At 44.9% G+C, this 16504-nt stretch overlaps 1 protein-coding gene across 1 annotated transcript in view; it reads right to left on the minus strand.

Annotated features, from left to right (window-relative positions):
* Nucleotides 1–16504, minus strand: part of ARHGAP8 (Rho GTPase activating protein 8) — an 88983-nt gene that overhangs the window by 52588 nt on the left and 19891 nt on the right. The window contains exons 2-4 of the mRNA XM_035315353.1: nucleotides 8549–8660; nucleotides 8501–8508; nucleotides 1054–1183 (exon numbers count right to left, since the gene is read on the minus strand). Coding sequence (XP_035171244.1) covers nucleotides 1054–1183; nucleotides 8501–8508; nucleotides 8549–8585 — 175 coding nt within the window. The 5' untranslated portion in view covers nucleotides 8586–8660. The remainder of the gene's footprint in view (nucleotides 1–1053; nucleotides 1184–8500; nucleotides 8509–8548; nucleotides 8661–16504) is intronic.

Here is a 16504-nt window from a genome sequence, read left to right on the forward strand (position 1 = left end):
GTAATATCCTGTGTATAACTAGCTTCAAGATGAAACATTAGTATGGGTAAAATTCTCATTACACTACAGTCAGAATCAAACTACAACAGTTTTTCCTACCCCATTTCAATCAAACTTGTTCAGAAGACTGGTTTTGCTGAAGCTCATACTCATCTGGATGACATCCTGTTTATGGCTCAAGTTCAGGAAGGTGAATACCTATAACTTAAGTTCATCATTTTCCTGAAAAACCACAGGTCCATCATGCCCACTAAACTATGAGGTGCAAAAAGTGTGTACTATTGTGCAATCCTAAGCTTCATTAGAACAAGCAGTGTTAAAAAAAATTATTTCTTATTGTTTTTTTTTTTTTTTTTTTTTTTTTTAGTTCAGTACTCTGGTTATTAATATTAGCTTAACAAGTGTGTTAATTCCCAAAGTAAACCAAATGGATAAAAAAAAGTAATGTGTACTTTAAAGAGGTGCTTTTATTTCATAAATGTGCCTGCATGTCCTGTATATTGCCAGAAAGTTTTAAAACTAAATAACTGTAAACATCAAATGATCCAATATTCAAATATGTTATGTACCCATCCCATAACTTCTCTCCATATCACAACATAAAGTCAGGTGATAAATATAGTTAACATTTATGTTAACAGTTTCCTTTCTGCCTTTTATTAGTTTTTATACAGTAACCCATATCTCTTCAGCTGCATGCCCTTTCCTGAGCAGACTAGAAAAATGATTACATGTGTGGCTTCACAACACTTCAGGTTATTCAGAAAACAAAACAATTTATCACTGAAATAAAGTACAGCTCTGTTAAAGCCACAGTTAGAACTTAGATTATAATATATTGTTACGGTTATATTTTAAAGCAAGATTAAGCCCAAATATTTGGCTCATATGTCACCTGTAGAAAAGCAAGGGATCACATTACAATTCAACTACTTTTCAGGATTAAGGCTGTAAGTATTAGCATGATTACAATGCATCACCTCAAGGAGTACAGTGAGAAAAATATGGTAAGGGGTTTAATAATGTGAAGTCATGCTCCTTCTCCAAACATACCTGCTAATTGGATGATGCCGTGTCTTGTGATATCATAGTAGGGGTGATTGATATTTAGCTCAGTATCCTCAAATGGTGGAGACACAAATGTTTTTTCCTGTCCTGACTGTGCATCTTCTGCTTCATCTTTCTGCAGTCTAAAGAAGCAAGCAAGAATGTTTAAGTGTTAGTGAACAAAGAAAAACTTTTGCCGCTGATGAATTATTAAGGGGGTGAATTTTTCCTCAGTCAAAAACACAGGCCTTGATCACCATTTGTTTCATTTTCAATTCAGTTTCTTGCTCTTTCTCCACTCTCCAGTGTGAAAAAAACAATCTTCTAATAACTCAAAGCTACCTTCACATCCTACTTAAAATGAGTATTGCTCATAAAAATCTTGATAATGTCTGGACAGCTGGCATGCTATGACCTTGCTATTCACAACTGCTGTTGTTGTCTCATTATGTCCTAGACTCTAACAATCTGCTTGCTGTATCCATCTACATCTTCTTGTCTTTTACTTTGAGGTTTTCCAAATGGGGAAGTCAAAGTTTCAGTATGCTAATGCGCATTGACAACTATTCCATGTGTGCACTGTCTGAAAGCAGACTTGCAAAAAGATACCTCGCATAAAGGTATCAAAGTGCAAAAAAGCCTTCATTTTAACTGCATGAAAATCCACCATTTTCTTGAAATCCTTCAGAATCTGCAATAAGCAAAGCAGACAAAGCAGACCAGGCTCCAGGAGGAGCTGGAAGCCAGTGCACAGCATGCAGGCTATGACTTGGTTGCCATCACGGAAACGTGGTGGGACCACTCTCATGACTGGAGTGCTGCAGTGTCTGGCTATAGGCTCTTCAGAAGGGACAGGCAGCACGGAAGGGGTGGTGGAGTGGCTCTCTATATTTGAGTGTTTTGACGTCGTCGAACTTGAGGCTGGGAATGACAAGGCGGAGTCGCTATGGGTTAGGATCAGCGGAAAGGCCAACAAGGGAAGCATCTGTTATAGACTGCCAAATCAGCATGAGGGGACGGATGAGGAGTTCTACAGGCAGCTGGCAGAAGTTGCGAAATAGTCAGCGCTTGTTCTTGTGGGGGACTTTAACTTCCCAGACATATCCTGGAAACACAACACAGCCCAGAGAAAGCAGTCCAGGAGGTTTCTGGAGAGCGTGGAAGATAACTTCCTGACGCAGCTGGTTGGCGAGCCTACCAGGGGAGGTGCCCCGCTAGACCTTCTGTTCACTAACAGAGAAGGACTGGTGGGAGATGTGCTGGTCAGGGGCTGTCTTGGGCAGAGTGACCACAAAATGGTAGAGTTCTCGATACTCGACGAAGTCAGGAAGGGGATCAGTAAAACCGCTGTCTTGGACTTCCGGAGAGCTGACTTTGAGCTGTTCAAGACACTGGTTGGCAGAGTCCCTTGGGAGGCGGTACTGAAAGACAGAGGAGCCCAGGAAGGCTGGGCACTCTTCAAGAAAGAAATCTTAATGGCTCAGGAGCGGTCTGTCCCCACATGCCCAAAGATGAGCCGGCGTGGAAGAATACCGGCCTGGCTGAGCAGAGAGCTGTGGCTTGAGCTTAGGAAAAAAAAGAGGGTTTATAATCTTTGGAAAAGAGGGCGGGCCACTCAGGGGGACTACAAGGATGTTGCGAGGCGGTGCAGAGACAAAATCAGAAAGGCCAAAGCTCATCTGGAGCTCAATCTGGCCACTGCTGTTAAAGACAACAAAAAATGTTTTTATAAATACATCAACACAAAAAGGAGGACTAAGGAGAATCTCCACCCTTTACTGGATGTGGGGGGAAACTTAGTCATCAGAGATGAGGAAAAAGTTGAGGTGCTTAACGCCTTCTTTGCCTCAGTCTTTAACAGCAAAACCAGTTGTTCTCTGGATGCCCAGTACCCTGAGCTGGTGGAAGGGGATGGGAAGCAGAATGTGGCCCCCACAATCCATAAGGAAATGGTTGGCGACCTGCTACAGCATTTGGATGTACGCAAGTCGATGGGGCCGGATGGGATCCACCCAAGGGTACTGAGAGAACTGGCAGAGGAGCTGGCCAAGCCGCTTTCCATCATTTATCGGCAGTCCTGGCTATTGGGGGAGGTCCCACTTGACTGGCGGCTAGCAAATGTGATGCCCATCTACAAGAAGGGCCGGAGGGTAGACCCAAGGAACTATAGGCCTGTTAGTTTAACATCAGTGCCAGGGAAGCTCATGGAGCAGATTATCTTGGGTGTCATCATGCGGCAGTTGAAGGGCAAGCAGGTGGTCAGGCCTAGTCAGCATGGGTTTATGAAGGGCAGGTCTTGCTTGACAAACCTGATCTCCTTCTATGACAAGGTGACACGCTTAGTGGATGAGGGAAAGGCTGTGGACGTGGTCTACCTTGACTTCAGTAACGCATTTGACACCGTTCCCCACAGCATTCTCCTCAGGAAACTGGCTGCTCATGGCTTGGACTGGCTTACACTTCGTTGGGTTAAGAGCTGGCTGGATGGCCGGGCCCAGAGAGTTGTGGTGAATGGAGTCAAATCCAGTTGGAGGCCGGTCACTAGTGGAGTCCCCCAGGGCTCAGTACTGGGACCAGTCCTCTTTAACATCTTCATCGATGATCTGGACGAGGGGATCGAGTGCACCCTCAGCAAGTTTGCAGACAACACCAAGTTAGGTGCATGTGTCGATCTGCTCGAGGGTAGGAAGGCTCTGCAGGAGGGTCTGGATAGGCTGGACCAATGGGCCAAGGCCAACGGTATGAAGTTCAACAAGGCCAAGTACCGGGTCCTGTACCTGGGGCACAAGAACCCCAAACAGAGCTACAGGCTGGGAGATGTGTGGTTGGAAAGCTGCCTGGCAGAGAAGGACCTGGGAGTATTGGTTGACAGTCGGCTGAATATGAGCCAGCAGTGTGCTCAGGCGGCCAAGAAGGCCAGCAGCATCCTGGCTTGCATAAGAAACAGTGTGGCCAGCAGGTCCAGGGAAGTGATTGTTCCCCTGTACTCGGCTCTGGTGAGGCCGCACCTCAAGTACTGTGTTCAGTTTTGGGCCCCTCGCTACAAGAAGGACATGGAGGTGCTCGAGCGAGTCCAGAGAAGGGCTACGAAGCTGGTGAAGGGTCTGGAGAACAAGTCTTATGAGGAGCGGCTGAGGGAGCTGGGACTGTTTAGCCTGGAGAAGAGGAGGCTCAGGGGCGACCTCATTGCACTCTACAGGTACCTGAAGGGAGGCTGTAGTGAGGTGGGGGTTGGTCTATTCTCCCACGTGCCTGGTGACAGGATGAGGGGGAATGGGCTAAACTTGCGCCAGGGGAGGTTTAGGTTGCATATTAGGAAGACCTTATTTACTGAACGGGTTGTTAGTCACTGGAATAGGCTGCCCAGGGAAGTGGTTGAGTCACCATCCCTGAAGGTCTTTAAAAGACGTTTAGATGTAGAGCTTAGGGATATGGTTTAGTGGAAGATTTGTTAGCGTTAGGTCAGCGGTTGAACTCAGTGATCTTGGAGGTCTCTTCCAACCTAGACTATTCTGTGATTCTGTGATTCTGTGAAATGTCAATCCATCATATAGTCCAGCTAGAGGCCAAGCTAAGGTGCTTAAAAGATCATCTCAAAAGCCCAATAGGCATCTTTCTCCCCTCGCCCTCCCCCTTTAGTAGATTCTCGACTAGATCCTCAAGTTAAAATCTACTTTGCACTAAAATGAGCAAAACAAAGTCAATCAATCTTGTTTGAAGGCTTTTTTTTTTTTTTTTTTTTTTTTCCCCCAAACTTTTTTCAAACTGTTGTACAGTTCAAGAAGGGATGATCCTAAGTACCTCCCCAGATAAATGCAGATTCTGGCCCTAAGGTTGCCACACTATCCAAGTGAATGCTTCCTAGAAACTGACTAGGGCACAAACAATAGGGCCAACCATACCCTGCGGTGCATTGAGCATAGCATTGCTAGCGGGTTTGAGGAAAGTGACTGTCCTGCTCTGTGCTGCGCTGGTGCAGCCTCACCTCGAATGCTGTGTGCAGTTTTGGGGCACCACAATATAAGAAGAACATAGAACTATTAGAGAGTGTCCAAAGTAGGGCTACAAAGATGGTGAAGGGTCTAGAGGGGAAGACATATGAGAAGCAGCTGAAGTCACTCGTTTTGTTCTGTCCAGAGCAGAGTAGACTGAGGGGAGTCCTCATGGCAGCCTGCAGCTTCCTCACAAGGAGAGCAGAGGGGCAGGCACTGAGCTCTGCTCTCTGAGAACAGCAACAGGACCTGAGTGAACAGCATGGAGCTGGGACAGGGGACAGTCAGGCTGGATGTTAGGAAAAGGTTCTTCACCCAGCGGGTGGTGAGGCACTGGGGCTCCCCAGGGCAGTGGTCACAGCACTAAGCCTGATGGAGTTCAAGAAGCATTTGGACAATGCTCTCAGACATAGGGTCTGGTTTTTGGGTGATCCTGAACAGAGCCAGGAGATGGACTCCATGATCCTTGTGAGTGCCTTCCAACTCAGGATATTATATGATTCTATGACTGGAATAAACATATTAACCCATCAACACACAAGTGTCTTGGTGGCTTAAGAAAAAAAATCATAGAATCATAGAATGGCTTGGGCTGGAAGGCAGCCTTAAAGACCATCTAATTCCATCCACCCCTACCATGGGCAGGGACACATTGCACTAGACCAGGTTGCCCAAAGCTCCATCCAACATGGCTTTAAACATCTCGAGCATGGGACGGGGCATTCACAACTTCTCTGGGCAACATATTCCAGTGCCTCACCACCCTCTGAGTAAAGAATTTCCTCCTTATATCTAATCTAAATCTTCCCTCTTTTAGTTTTAAAACATTCCCCCTTGTCCTATCACTACACTCCCTAACAGAGTCCCTCCCCAGTTTTCCTCTAGGCCTTTAGGTACTGGAAGACTGCTATAAGGTCTCCCTGGAGCCTTCTCTTCTCCAGGCTGAACAACCCCAACTCCCTCATCCCCTCTTCATAGAAGAGGTGCTCCAGCCTCATGGCCCTCCTCTGGACTTGGTCTAATATGTCCATGTCCTTCTTGTGCTGGTGCTCCAGGTGGGGTCTCACGAGAGCAGAGCAGAGGGGGAGATTCACCTCCCTCAACCTGCTGGCCATGTTTCTTTTGATGCAGCCCAGGATACAGCTGGTTTTCTGGGCTGCAAGCACAAACATGTAAACAGAAGGAAAAAAAAAAGTACATACAGATAAAAAGAAAAATTAATGTTCTTCTAGAGTACACCACACCCTGTACATCATCTATCTCTTTTATCATACAAGTTTTAATATGGTGGAATTAGCAGGTTTATCTATAACACGATTAGTGCCACTTAATTTTAAGTCCTTTGAGAATGTTTCGCCTTCTGATCATTTTATATGCCTTAACCACTACCAAAGATACACTAGGGCAGACAGAATGTATTAGGTATTGATTTCAGCCAGATTTATGTACCAGTAGCTAATATATGTCAGAGAAAAAACTCTCACTAAATATTTTTGAATGCTTTACACTCAGTTTCCAAGTATCTTTCTATTTTATGACCAGTTACATGAAATCTTCTTGTCTCATTTTTGTTTTTAACATGGTAAGTACCAAAAATGTATTTCAAAAGGATGAAAATTGTAACCAATGGCTGGGCTTCTCAAAGACAAAAAGCAGTCACAACGTGTATTTTTTCTTAAATTTATTTATGTTTTAATTCAAATTAAAGCTTCCTCAGAAAATAAAGCATCAGTCCTATTGGTTTCAGGGAAAAGGAAGGAAGGAAGGAAGGAAGGAAGGAAGGAAGGAAGGAAGGAAGGGAGGGAGGGAGGGAGGGAGGGAGGGAGGGAGGGTGGGAGGGAGGGAGGGAGGAACCTGTGTTTAGAAATATACCATTAGAGTTCTCCACATACACAAAAACTTATTTTTTTTTATTGTCTCTGAAATCTGTATTATTCTACCATATAAAGAGCTGCACTAACCTCAACTGGAAAATTATTCTTTTCCTTTAAAGAATGATTTTTCCCCAAAGCCAAAATGAACAATACAAATATAAATTAATACCTGAATTTCACCATTTTTCCCCTCTATTTATATTTTTAAAGTCACATTAAAATGCTGAAAAACAAGTTCTGATTTGTTTAGTAGGTTTTCATGTCTGAGCACTGTAACCACTCTAAGTAACAAGAAGTTGCAAAGAAAATAGAGAATGTGACTGGTTCGGAATGTGAACGGGGGAAATAGAAACTATGTACCAGAATCCATTGAAACTTAGCAAGCCTTATTAAAAGTGAAATGTATATTCAAGTTAAAAACAGAAACAACTAATATTCCAACTGCAGCCTTTAGTACAGAGAGGTGGATGCCAATTCTTCCTGTAAATATTTTTTTTTATTATATATAGCAATAGACAGGCTTCCAAAAAGCAGGATTTGTAACCAAGTACAGATAGCTATCTGGCTTTGAAAAAATGACAAAGAACTAGAGAAGCAAAATATGCATGACCATTTGTACTGCAGTTATTCACAGGGACCGAAGCAGTCCCAGCAGTAATCAAAAACTACTTGAAAAGCTAGTTAACCCAATTGTTTGTTTGTTTGTTTGTTTGTTTGTTTTTCTTTTCCTTATTTTTCTCCCCATACATGAACAAGAGGACTGGATCTCCAGAGACATTTCCAAATAAACACAAATAAAAAAGAAGATTAATTGTTCCAAACTGAGGAAGACCTAAGCTCCATTTTTCTCCTGCAAATGATAGGAGTTTATTGTCCTGCTTGATGAGCCATAGCAGAGAATCATCTGTTACCACTCACGCCACTACTGCTGTTCAGCCCTTGCTGGGAGACACCACAAAAAGTCTGATCTAAGGCTGAGAGGAAAATTGCTTTCCCCGGGTTTCGAATCAGGCCTTAAGAATAGAATGCTGGCCAGCTGTGGTTGAAAGTCATGACATGGAGAAATCGGAGCTAAATGGATGGTCAGGGAGACTGAGGCAGAGGGGGAAAAACAAACAAACAAAAAAACTTGGAAGACACTTGCTCTGGAGTTCAGCCTGACATTCTCAAAACCTCAGGGAAAAAACAAACAAACAAACAAACAAACAAACAAACAAAAAACATAATGCTGATCTTTCAAAATGATGAGCCCCCTAATGCCATGGTTATATCGCTCAGGTCAACTAACATATTTGGAGATAACATACAATACAGTGATATCTAGGCTCATTCAATACGTGTCTCTTTGGAGTAATGACTCCCATTTGTGCCACAACATGTGATGATGGTGATATTCCAACAGCCTAGAATTGCAATGGGAACATCTACCAATAATTCATAAGAGAAGCATGTATTAAACTAACCTTCAACCCTAATGGCTTTAATAGGGTACCTATTAGTACAGTGGCTGTAACTCATATGGGATTGCTCCAAGAAGTGTTAAAAATGCCAGTGAAGCCTCTCACTGAAGATGCTCTATTAAATCACTTGTAACTCTACACAGATGCCATTTGAAGTATAATCAAACATGTTTACCTATTTCAGCTAACTTCTCATAGTCAATCTCAGACATGTTGCCGCTTACGAGGAAGTCTGCGCAGATCTGTCTAAGTGATTCTTGCAGGATGAAATGGTTGTCAGGTCAACCCTACAAAAATAGGCTGTGAGCAGTGTGTCATATTTTACACACTACACAGGTATAAAAAGAAAATAAAAAAAAATAACAGTAACACAAATCCTCCTACCCAGTTATTGCTCAGGAACAAATTCATTTGCATTTAGGCAGCATTTTCCTAGAACATGGACTACTACGAAAGAATTTTTAAAAAGCAGTCCAAAAAGAAAGCTGCATTTAATAATAAGACTACCAACCAATTGATCTGTTTTTATTTAGGGGGTTATTCTACAAAATACATTATACACATCTGGATGATAAACAACAGAATTTAGGATTAATTCACTTCTATAAACAATATTAATCTTCTTTGTATCTTCCTAATTGTATTTCTCTGATGAAGATATATACTCCATACCCTCACACCAAAGTCACTTCTTCTGTGGCAGTCATAAGGTTTATTACATGAAAATATTGTATACCTCACGTTGCACATACAACAGCTTCATGAAAATTTCAAGTGAGCATTAACATACATAAAATTGAAAAAACAGCACTTCCTGTACCTAATCATTGCTTTTTGTCAAATTCTCTGCGGAGCACTTCGTAAACAGAATACTAAGTAACACACCCAAAGAGAACATCAGGAGCTAAAAGTACAATTTAGAAGCTCTGTTTTCCCAAGCAGCTGCTCCAAGTAGCAATAAGGGTACTTCCTTTAAATTAAAAATCCAGACTCAGATGGGGAGGCGAGTAAGAAATTGAGCTTTTCAGACTTTCCTTTTAATTTAATTTCAATGCTGTTTCATACCAGTTTGTTTCCATCTAAGCACGTTAAAAATAAGATAGGTAAATTTATGGTCTGGTTGTTGAGAAAATGCATGCATATACAAGCACATTCTTCTCCTCTCCCAGAAGGTTACATATTGTACTGTTACTTCAAAGCACTGAAACTGGGAAATTACCCTATGCCAAACAAACACACAAGCTAAAAGACCAGTCTGCCTGCTCACTGCTGCCTACTCTGCAAAACCCACAGCTTAAGGATGCTTCTTCTAGACCCATGTGTCCTCAGACCAGATACCATCCATTTTCTTCTAACCAGAGAATGGATATCTAAGTAGTTTTCCAGAAATAAAAACACATCAACAAAGCAAGCAAACATCTGCTTAATTATAGGCATATGTTTACCTATTTCACTGAGGAGGGATTAGTCATTAGAGTGATCACAGTTATTGGGTGTGTGAACTAGAGTCAAGCTCTCACTGGCTGATGCATAGTTTAACTTTCAGGTTTCAAGTTTATGCAGAAGAAATGAATTTACATCCTAGTATATGACTAGAACTCCCAAGTACTACAGTAAAACAAGTACCTGTTAATAGTCATGGCTAGTGAAGCTTTTTTTTTTTTTTTTTTTTTAAATTTCATAACATTTTACAGGTCTAATGCTAATGTAATAGTAATTATCACCAAAGGCAACCATGCCTTTCCTTAACTTGCTGCACTGTAGATATGGTTCTACCACTTTGAAGATTTTTAAACAAAAACCAACAATTTCATAATAATTATATTCATTTCTTCTTGAAAATTATAATCTTCATTTTCAACAAATTTAAAAGCACAATTTACAATTTACAATTATTTACATCCAATTTAAAAGCACATATACTGGGAAAAGACCTAAAAAAATATTTTCAAGAGAAAATTTTGCAATTCCCCACCGAATAACAATTTTCCTAAAAAAATAAATTAATTCTGGGCCAGATATATTTCATTTTGTGTTAACTTTTTCACATGACATTCAAAATAAAAATACCATCGTTGTTTTAAAGTTATGATGCAAATAAAACACCTAGTGATTGATATTCCAACCAGCGATTAATTTGTTCATTACTATTTGGAATGGTATTTCAACATTTCTAGAATTAACAGTTAGCAACTAGTGTGATAATGTGTGTTTTATTTAGCAACTAATTTGTGACAGGTATTCTAGAAGAATTGCTAATTGATGCAGTTTGCTCATAAGTAATTGGTATATTATCTGATCATGTGTGCCTGTGATGGTGAGGCGCAATGGGTACATAACTATGTAATTTGGCTAAACCAAAAAGGTGTTGAAGCAAAAAGCAGTTTCAAAATAAGGTCAGGAAAGATGATTTTTTTCTACCTTACTTGAATACTTCCTTCCCAGCTTTTCCTCCTAAATCAAATACTTACATTTTGTAGGCGTATTTTATTTCAATACAGAGGAGTTTTCAAGGAGCTCCAAATTAAAACAGAGCTCACACTTGTATTCCACTAATTTTAGTCTCCAACTCCACCAAGCATTTAAAGCTATCCTTTCAATCCTCTGCTGAAGCTGGAACTTTACCGCAATAAACTCTTTGTAACAACACAGAGATTGTTTTTGTTATGTTTTTCCATTCTGTGTCCACAGACCATCACCCACACCCAGTCAAACTTTCAGAACAAAGAAAGACAATGGGCAGGATGGATGTTTTTACCTTTGTAGACTCTTCATCCCAACCAAATATACCCAAAAGCCCTTATAATGCAACGGACCACTATCTTGCTTCTGCAGTGCCTCTTTGTGCCAGGCTTTTCCATCCTATTGAGCATTAATCATAAATTAGTGAAAAAAAAAAAAAAAAAAAAAAAAAAAAACTAGCCTATATCTTTGGTGCTGCAATGCTTTTCAAATCTCATGAGTAATGAAAGTCTTGGTGTAATGATGGGGGAAAAATGCCACCTCCTTATGCCTCTTCTTGGCAAAACAAAACAAAATGCCACACACGCCACCATCTTTCTGTTGCACAGAATGAAATAAAAAACAATTTCTCCTTCACATCAGTTGCTAACACTCCAGGCTAGGAGTAGTAGCTCAATCTAAAGAGGACAGATTTAAATATCTCCCAGGACCTGCTGAAGAACATCAGACTTTTGAAGAGCCATGTTACTGTACAAGTGAAAGCAACTATGATAGTGTAAACGTTTAATGCACAAAGTTACTGGGAAGCTATAAATTATTCAGATGGAATCAAAGGAGGGAAATAGAGAAGGAACCATCTGCCTGGTTTACAGCTCACTGTTCCCTTGGGGCAGCAATTAGAAAGTTTCCAGTTACAAGACAAATTTACTGTAGCACACTCAGAAATTGATTTCCTGTTGACCACAGCATTATCTGTTCCTGGGAGATAACATAATCTCCTTAACAGTGCTCCTTGCCACGTATCGCTGTTTATAGTAAACCATTAGATTTAATACCTTCCCCCACCTCACCCCTCTGGAAAGATAATAAAAAAGAGCACCCAACAGAACCAAACTACAAGCCTTTTATTAATAACAGACATTTGGAAGTGTTTTGTTGTTGTTGTTGTTGTTGTTTTTTTTTGTTTTTTTTTTTTTGTTTTTTTTTTTACAAAGTACCACATCCTACATCCCTCCACAGGCAAGGTCATTACTTACTGACATCCCTAAAAGAGCACTACTTTCTCTAAAATGAAGGCAGTCACACAGAAAACTGCTCAATAATGAACAAGCATCTACAGATAGTCCAAACAAAGGTGAGGGATCCTTCACAACATTTGTCAGGGCAGAGACGCATTTGATGCCTATTCTTTTTGTTCATTCAGCTGTCAGAAATGTTCTTCTTCAAATTTAAACAGTAGGGCTTCTCTTCATTTTTTCACCGATGTTCTTGCTGTGGGGAAAAGCTAGGAGGGATAGTGGGTTGAGTAAGGGGTCACAAGTATCCGGGGTGGTCGCGTGAAGGGGTATAAGAGGCTATGTTGCGCAGCAATAAATTGGCACCTGAGCTAGACACGTAGTGTCCGTCTCTGGTGTCCCTGCTCGGGGAGCAGACGTCTTGGCAGCCAATCGATGTTGTCTCTCGGGCTGGGGTAGCGTGGAGAGGCAACATTTGGTGACCCCGACGTGATTATGTGGGCGGCCGCCCGGTGGGTTAGGGAGCGGAAAGCCAATAGACATGGCATCTATGGATCAGGTGGTGAGTACGCTGAAAGGGTTAGGGAATCAGTGCAGAATCACACTGAAAAGGAAAGGGATCCGTCTGTTGCTCCAACGGATGCAACGGTGGGGAATTGCTGATTCGCCGTCCGGTTTTGTGGAAAGGCGGAGGCTGAGCTCGCCGGATCACTTGAGCTCAGGAGTTCTGGGTTGCAGTGAGGCCGGTATCAATAGGGTGAGCCCCGGGGAGCCGGGGCACACCAGGTTGCCTAAGGAGGCGGAAGACCTTTGGGCGACCGCTTGTAATGGGACGAAGGGAACTCGGGGGTTGATTCCCATCTTTAGGAAGATACTCGAGACGTTTAAGCAGGCAAAAGAGCGACGTTCCGTGCGGCAGTCGGCGGTGGGAATGCTTCAGGGGTGTGAGCATGGGACAAAAACGAAGGCGCAGATTACTGGAGGCGCCCGAGGGGGAGGAGGAGGGGTCGCAAACAGAAGGCACCGAGGGCAGGGAGGAAAAAGCGGAGAAGGGTTCAGGGGAGAGTGGGCCCTCGACGGGGGAATGCGGAGCACCTTGGTGTGCGCCCGTCTTTAGAGCTTCTCCACCTTTGGGTCAAGCCGCAGAGGACGGCTCGGGGGGGTGGTGGACGAGGGAGGGGAACACAATAATCAGATTCCCGATGCGTGAGGTATCGGCGGGTGGGGGTCCTGCTCCCACCTCCGTGTTTTCGCTGCCCCCACTGCCCTCCTCTGTCCTCCCTGCGCCCATGTCGGGGACAGGTTCGTCCTTGTTGCCCCCGCCGTATGCGGGATCGACGGCACCATCCGCAGAGGGAGAGGGACCCGAGGACGGGCACACGGGCAGGAGCGTCCTCGGGAAGATCAGGAGGAGCCGCCCTGGGTTGGCGCGGCAGGCGGAGGCCCGACGGGGCGCAGGGCGGGGGTGGCCATGGTGCTGCAGTTCGGCGGCGCGGCCGCGGCGGCTGCGGCGGAGGAGCCGGCACTGGTCGGGGGGAGGTTCGGAGCTGCGGACGCGTTCCCCAAGGGCTTCGGGTACGGAGAGGAGGAGGCGGAGCTGGACGGCGGCCCGGGCTCCGGAGACCCTGGCGGCGGCGGCGGAGCCGGAGGGCCCGGCGGGGGGGGGCTCGGGCAGGGGGGGGAGCACCCGCCCGGCAGACAACTTGGAGCTCCCAAACAAGTCCGCGAGTGTGGTCCGGGGCGCCGTGGCCCGAACTCGATCAGGGCGTAGAGTAGAGGGGTGCAGTGCGACAGCACTGAGGTGTTTACTTGTCAATATGACGGGCCTGAAACACGAGGGAAATGGGTTGTGGGGAGTGGAGCGTTAGATAAGGGATTTGAAATACCTCCCCAACAGCTGGAGGAAGGGTGACTTTTAGTCGTCAGTAATACAGTACCAACACAGCAGGCAGGGGATACGCCCTTGATAGCATTGACCATGGGAGTCAACAGTCGCCCCCGATGAACATTACTTTAGTGATCACTGGCCTTATCAATCCTATACCACCTTCTGTGAAATTACCAGCGCTGGTGGACACAGGGGCCGATGTCACGGCGATTCCCAGAGCTCGATGGCCCAGGAGTGGCCTTCGTCCTTTCTTGACATCTGTACAGGGTGTGGGTGGGAGAGAGTATGGCAGTAGGAGCAGACACCCCATTATCTTCTCCTGGGTGGGATAATGGGCTGACTGTGGAGGCTGGATGCTTGCTCGTAGGCTCAATGCAATGGTTACGACAGTTTGCGTTACTAATACCAAATTAAATGAAGACCTTCACGGACCTGCTGCAGGGCAACATGGATTTGACGGCGCCACGACGATTGCTGCCTACTCATCAAAAGTTGTTGCAGTCTTTCTTTTCACGCGTGCAGGCGGGTGGACTCGCAAGGTGAGACCTGGGGAAGGGGGTTCGGGCACACATCTTATTACAGCATGAGGGGGCGGTCATGATCTTACATCAAGGGGACAGTCGACACCTGATGCTCGTTGGGTACTGTGCGGTCCCAAAGGTTGTGTTACCACAGTGGGAGGACCTATTGGCCCTTGCCATACAGTGGGCCCGCACAAGGATAGTCGGATGCTCTGGTGCAGAGCCCGTATCAGTTTCATGCGAGTTTGCTGCAACCTCGTTGGACTTGTTGCAGCGTAATAGTATGTCATTCCAGTCTGCGCTGGCTGGGTATCCTGGTCAGGTGGAAGCGACATGAACTTCCCCTTGGTCAATGATTGCAAAATTTATCACCATACTGTCAGTGGTCCCATTTGCTCAGCAGACGCTGAGGGCCCGCACAGTGCTCACTGATGCAGCGGGGCCAACACACAAATTCGAGGTGGTATGGTGGGATGGGATCAGATGGAATCAGGAGGTCAGGCAAGAACCAGGGGTGTCACTTCAACAACTGGAGTTGAGAGCTGTGTTGCTTGCCTTGGCACACTTCTCAAACGAGCTCTTGAATATTATCACAGATAGCCAGTATTGCTTTCGAGTGGCGCAGCTGTGTCACTCCTGTACAACACCTGTACTGTAACTGCTACATTGTTATACAATGCCCTCTCGAAAAGTCCCTGGCCTGTGTTTATCCAACAAGTACACAGTCACACCGAGATCCCTGGGTTTATCCCAGAGGGAAACCGGGTGGCAGATGCTGCCTGCTATGTGCTCGACCTTCAAGTGTCGGCAGCCCAGTCCCACCACCAGTTCCATCAGTCCACCCTCGCTTTGCACCGGCAATTTAATCTGCAGCTATCAGAAGCGAGGAATATAGTGGCAGCTTGCCGTGCTTGTAATACCACGGTGCCCATGTCTGCTGGGGTTAACCCTTGGGGTCTCCGCCCAAATGAGCTGTGGCAGATGGATGTCACAGTGTTTGCACCCTTCGGGAGGCTTAAATACTTGCATGTAGCTGTTGACACATGCAGTGGCCTCATGTGGGCTACTGCCAGCACGGGCCAGAAAGCAAAACAGTGTATTGCCGCACTTCGCATGGCCATTGCAGTCCTGGGAGTGCCGGTCACCCTAAAGACTGACAATGGTCCTGCCTACGTTAGTCATGCCTTTGTCCGGTGGTGTGCGGCATGGGGTATTAGGCTCATTAGGGGTATCCCTGGCAACAGCCAAGGTCAGGCGATTGTGGAGCGGGCGCACCAGACCCTCAAGGAGCGTCTTCAGGCGCTTAAGGAGGTGGGAGGATTGGATACTCTGGAGCTATGCCCACATGCTTTGCTCCTGCGAGCTCTCTTCTCATTGTTTTCTGCTTTGTGGAGGCGGTTGGGCTTACTTGATTATTCCTCCCAATGCGTATGGCAGACGCTGCGCACTTGGGACATTAGCGTTCAGTCCGCTCGTGCCTGATGACATCAAGAAGGCTATGGCAGGGACGGGGAGCTGTCACAGTCACTGAAAGACCATACGCTAGATCCGGACTGTGATGACAGATGGTATTTGAATACCCGAGCGCAGACAATTGTTAAGACGCTCTTTATATGGCCGCAAATCATCCGAAATACTACGGCAATTGAGCAGCTAGCTTGCTGGGCATTGAAAAATGCTAACCGCACGGCAGATGCTTTGGCGAATCTCACTGACGGCATGGGAGCTCTTGAGGAAGGTCTATCCTCAGCTAGGTTGGCTGTAGATTATTTGCTTGCTCAAACAGGAATTGGCTACTCTGAGTTGGAAGATGCTGGTGTCAAAGGGTTCTGTTGTATCGACTGGAAGAAGAACGCGACAACGGCCATAGAACAAGCCAAGAACGTGGTTGTAAAATTGTTGGAGAGCACGTATGGAGACTGCCTTAACCAAAACTGGTGGGGGAAGGACTGGTTAGATTGGCTAAGGACACCAGGCTTGTGGCTAATCTCCCTCTTGTCAACTGCACTATGGGTGTTGATTTT

This window comes from Oxyura jamaicensis, chromosome 1, assembly GCF_011077185.1.
Source record: "Oxyura jamaicensis isolate SHBP4307 breed ruddy duck chromosome 1, BPBGC_Ojam_1.0, whole genome shotgun sequence".
Classification (NCBI taxonomy): Eukaryota; Metazoa; Chordata; class Aves; order Anseriformes; family Anatidae; genus Oxyura; species Oxyura jamaicensis.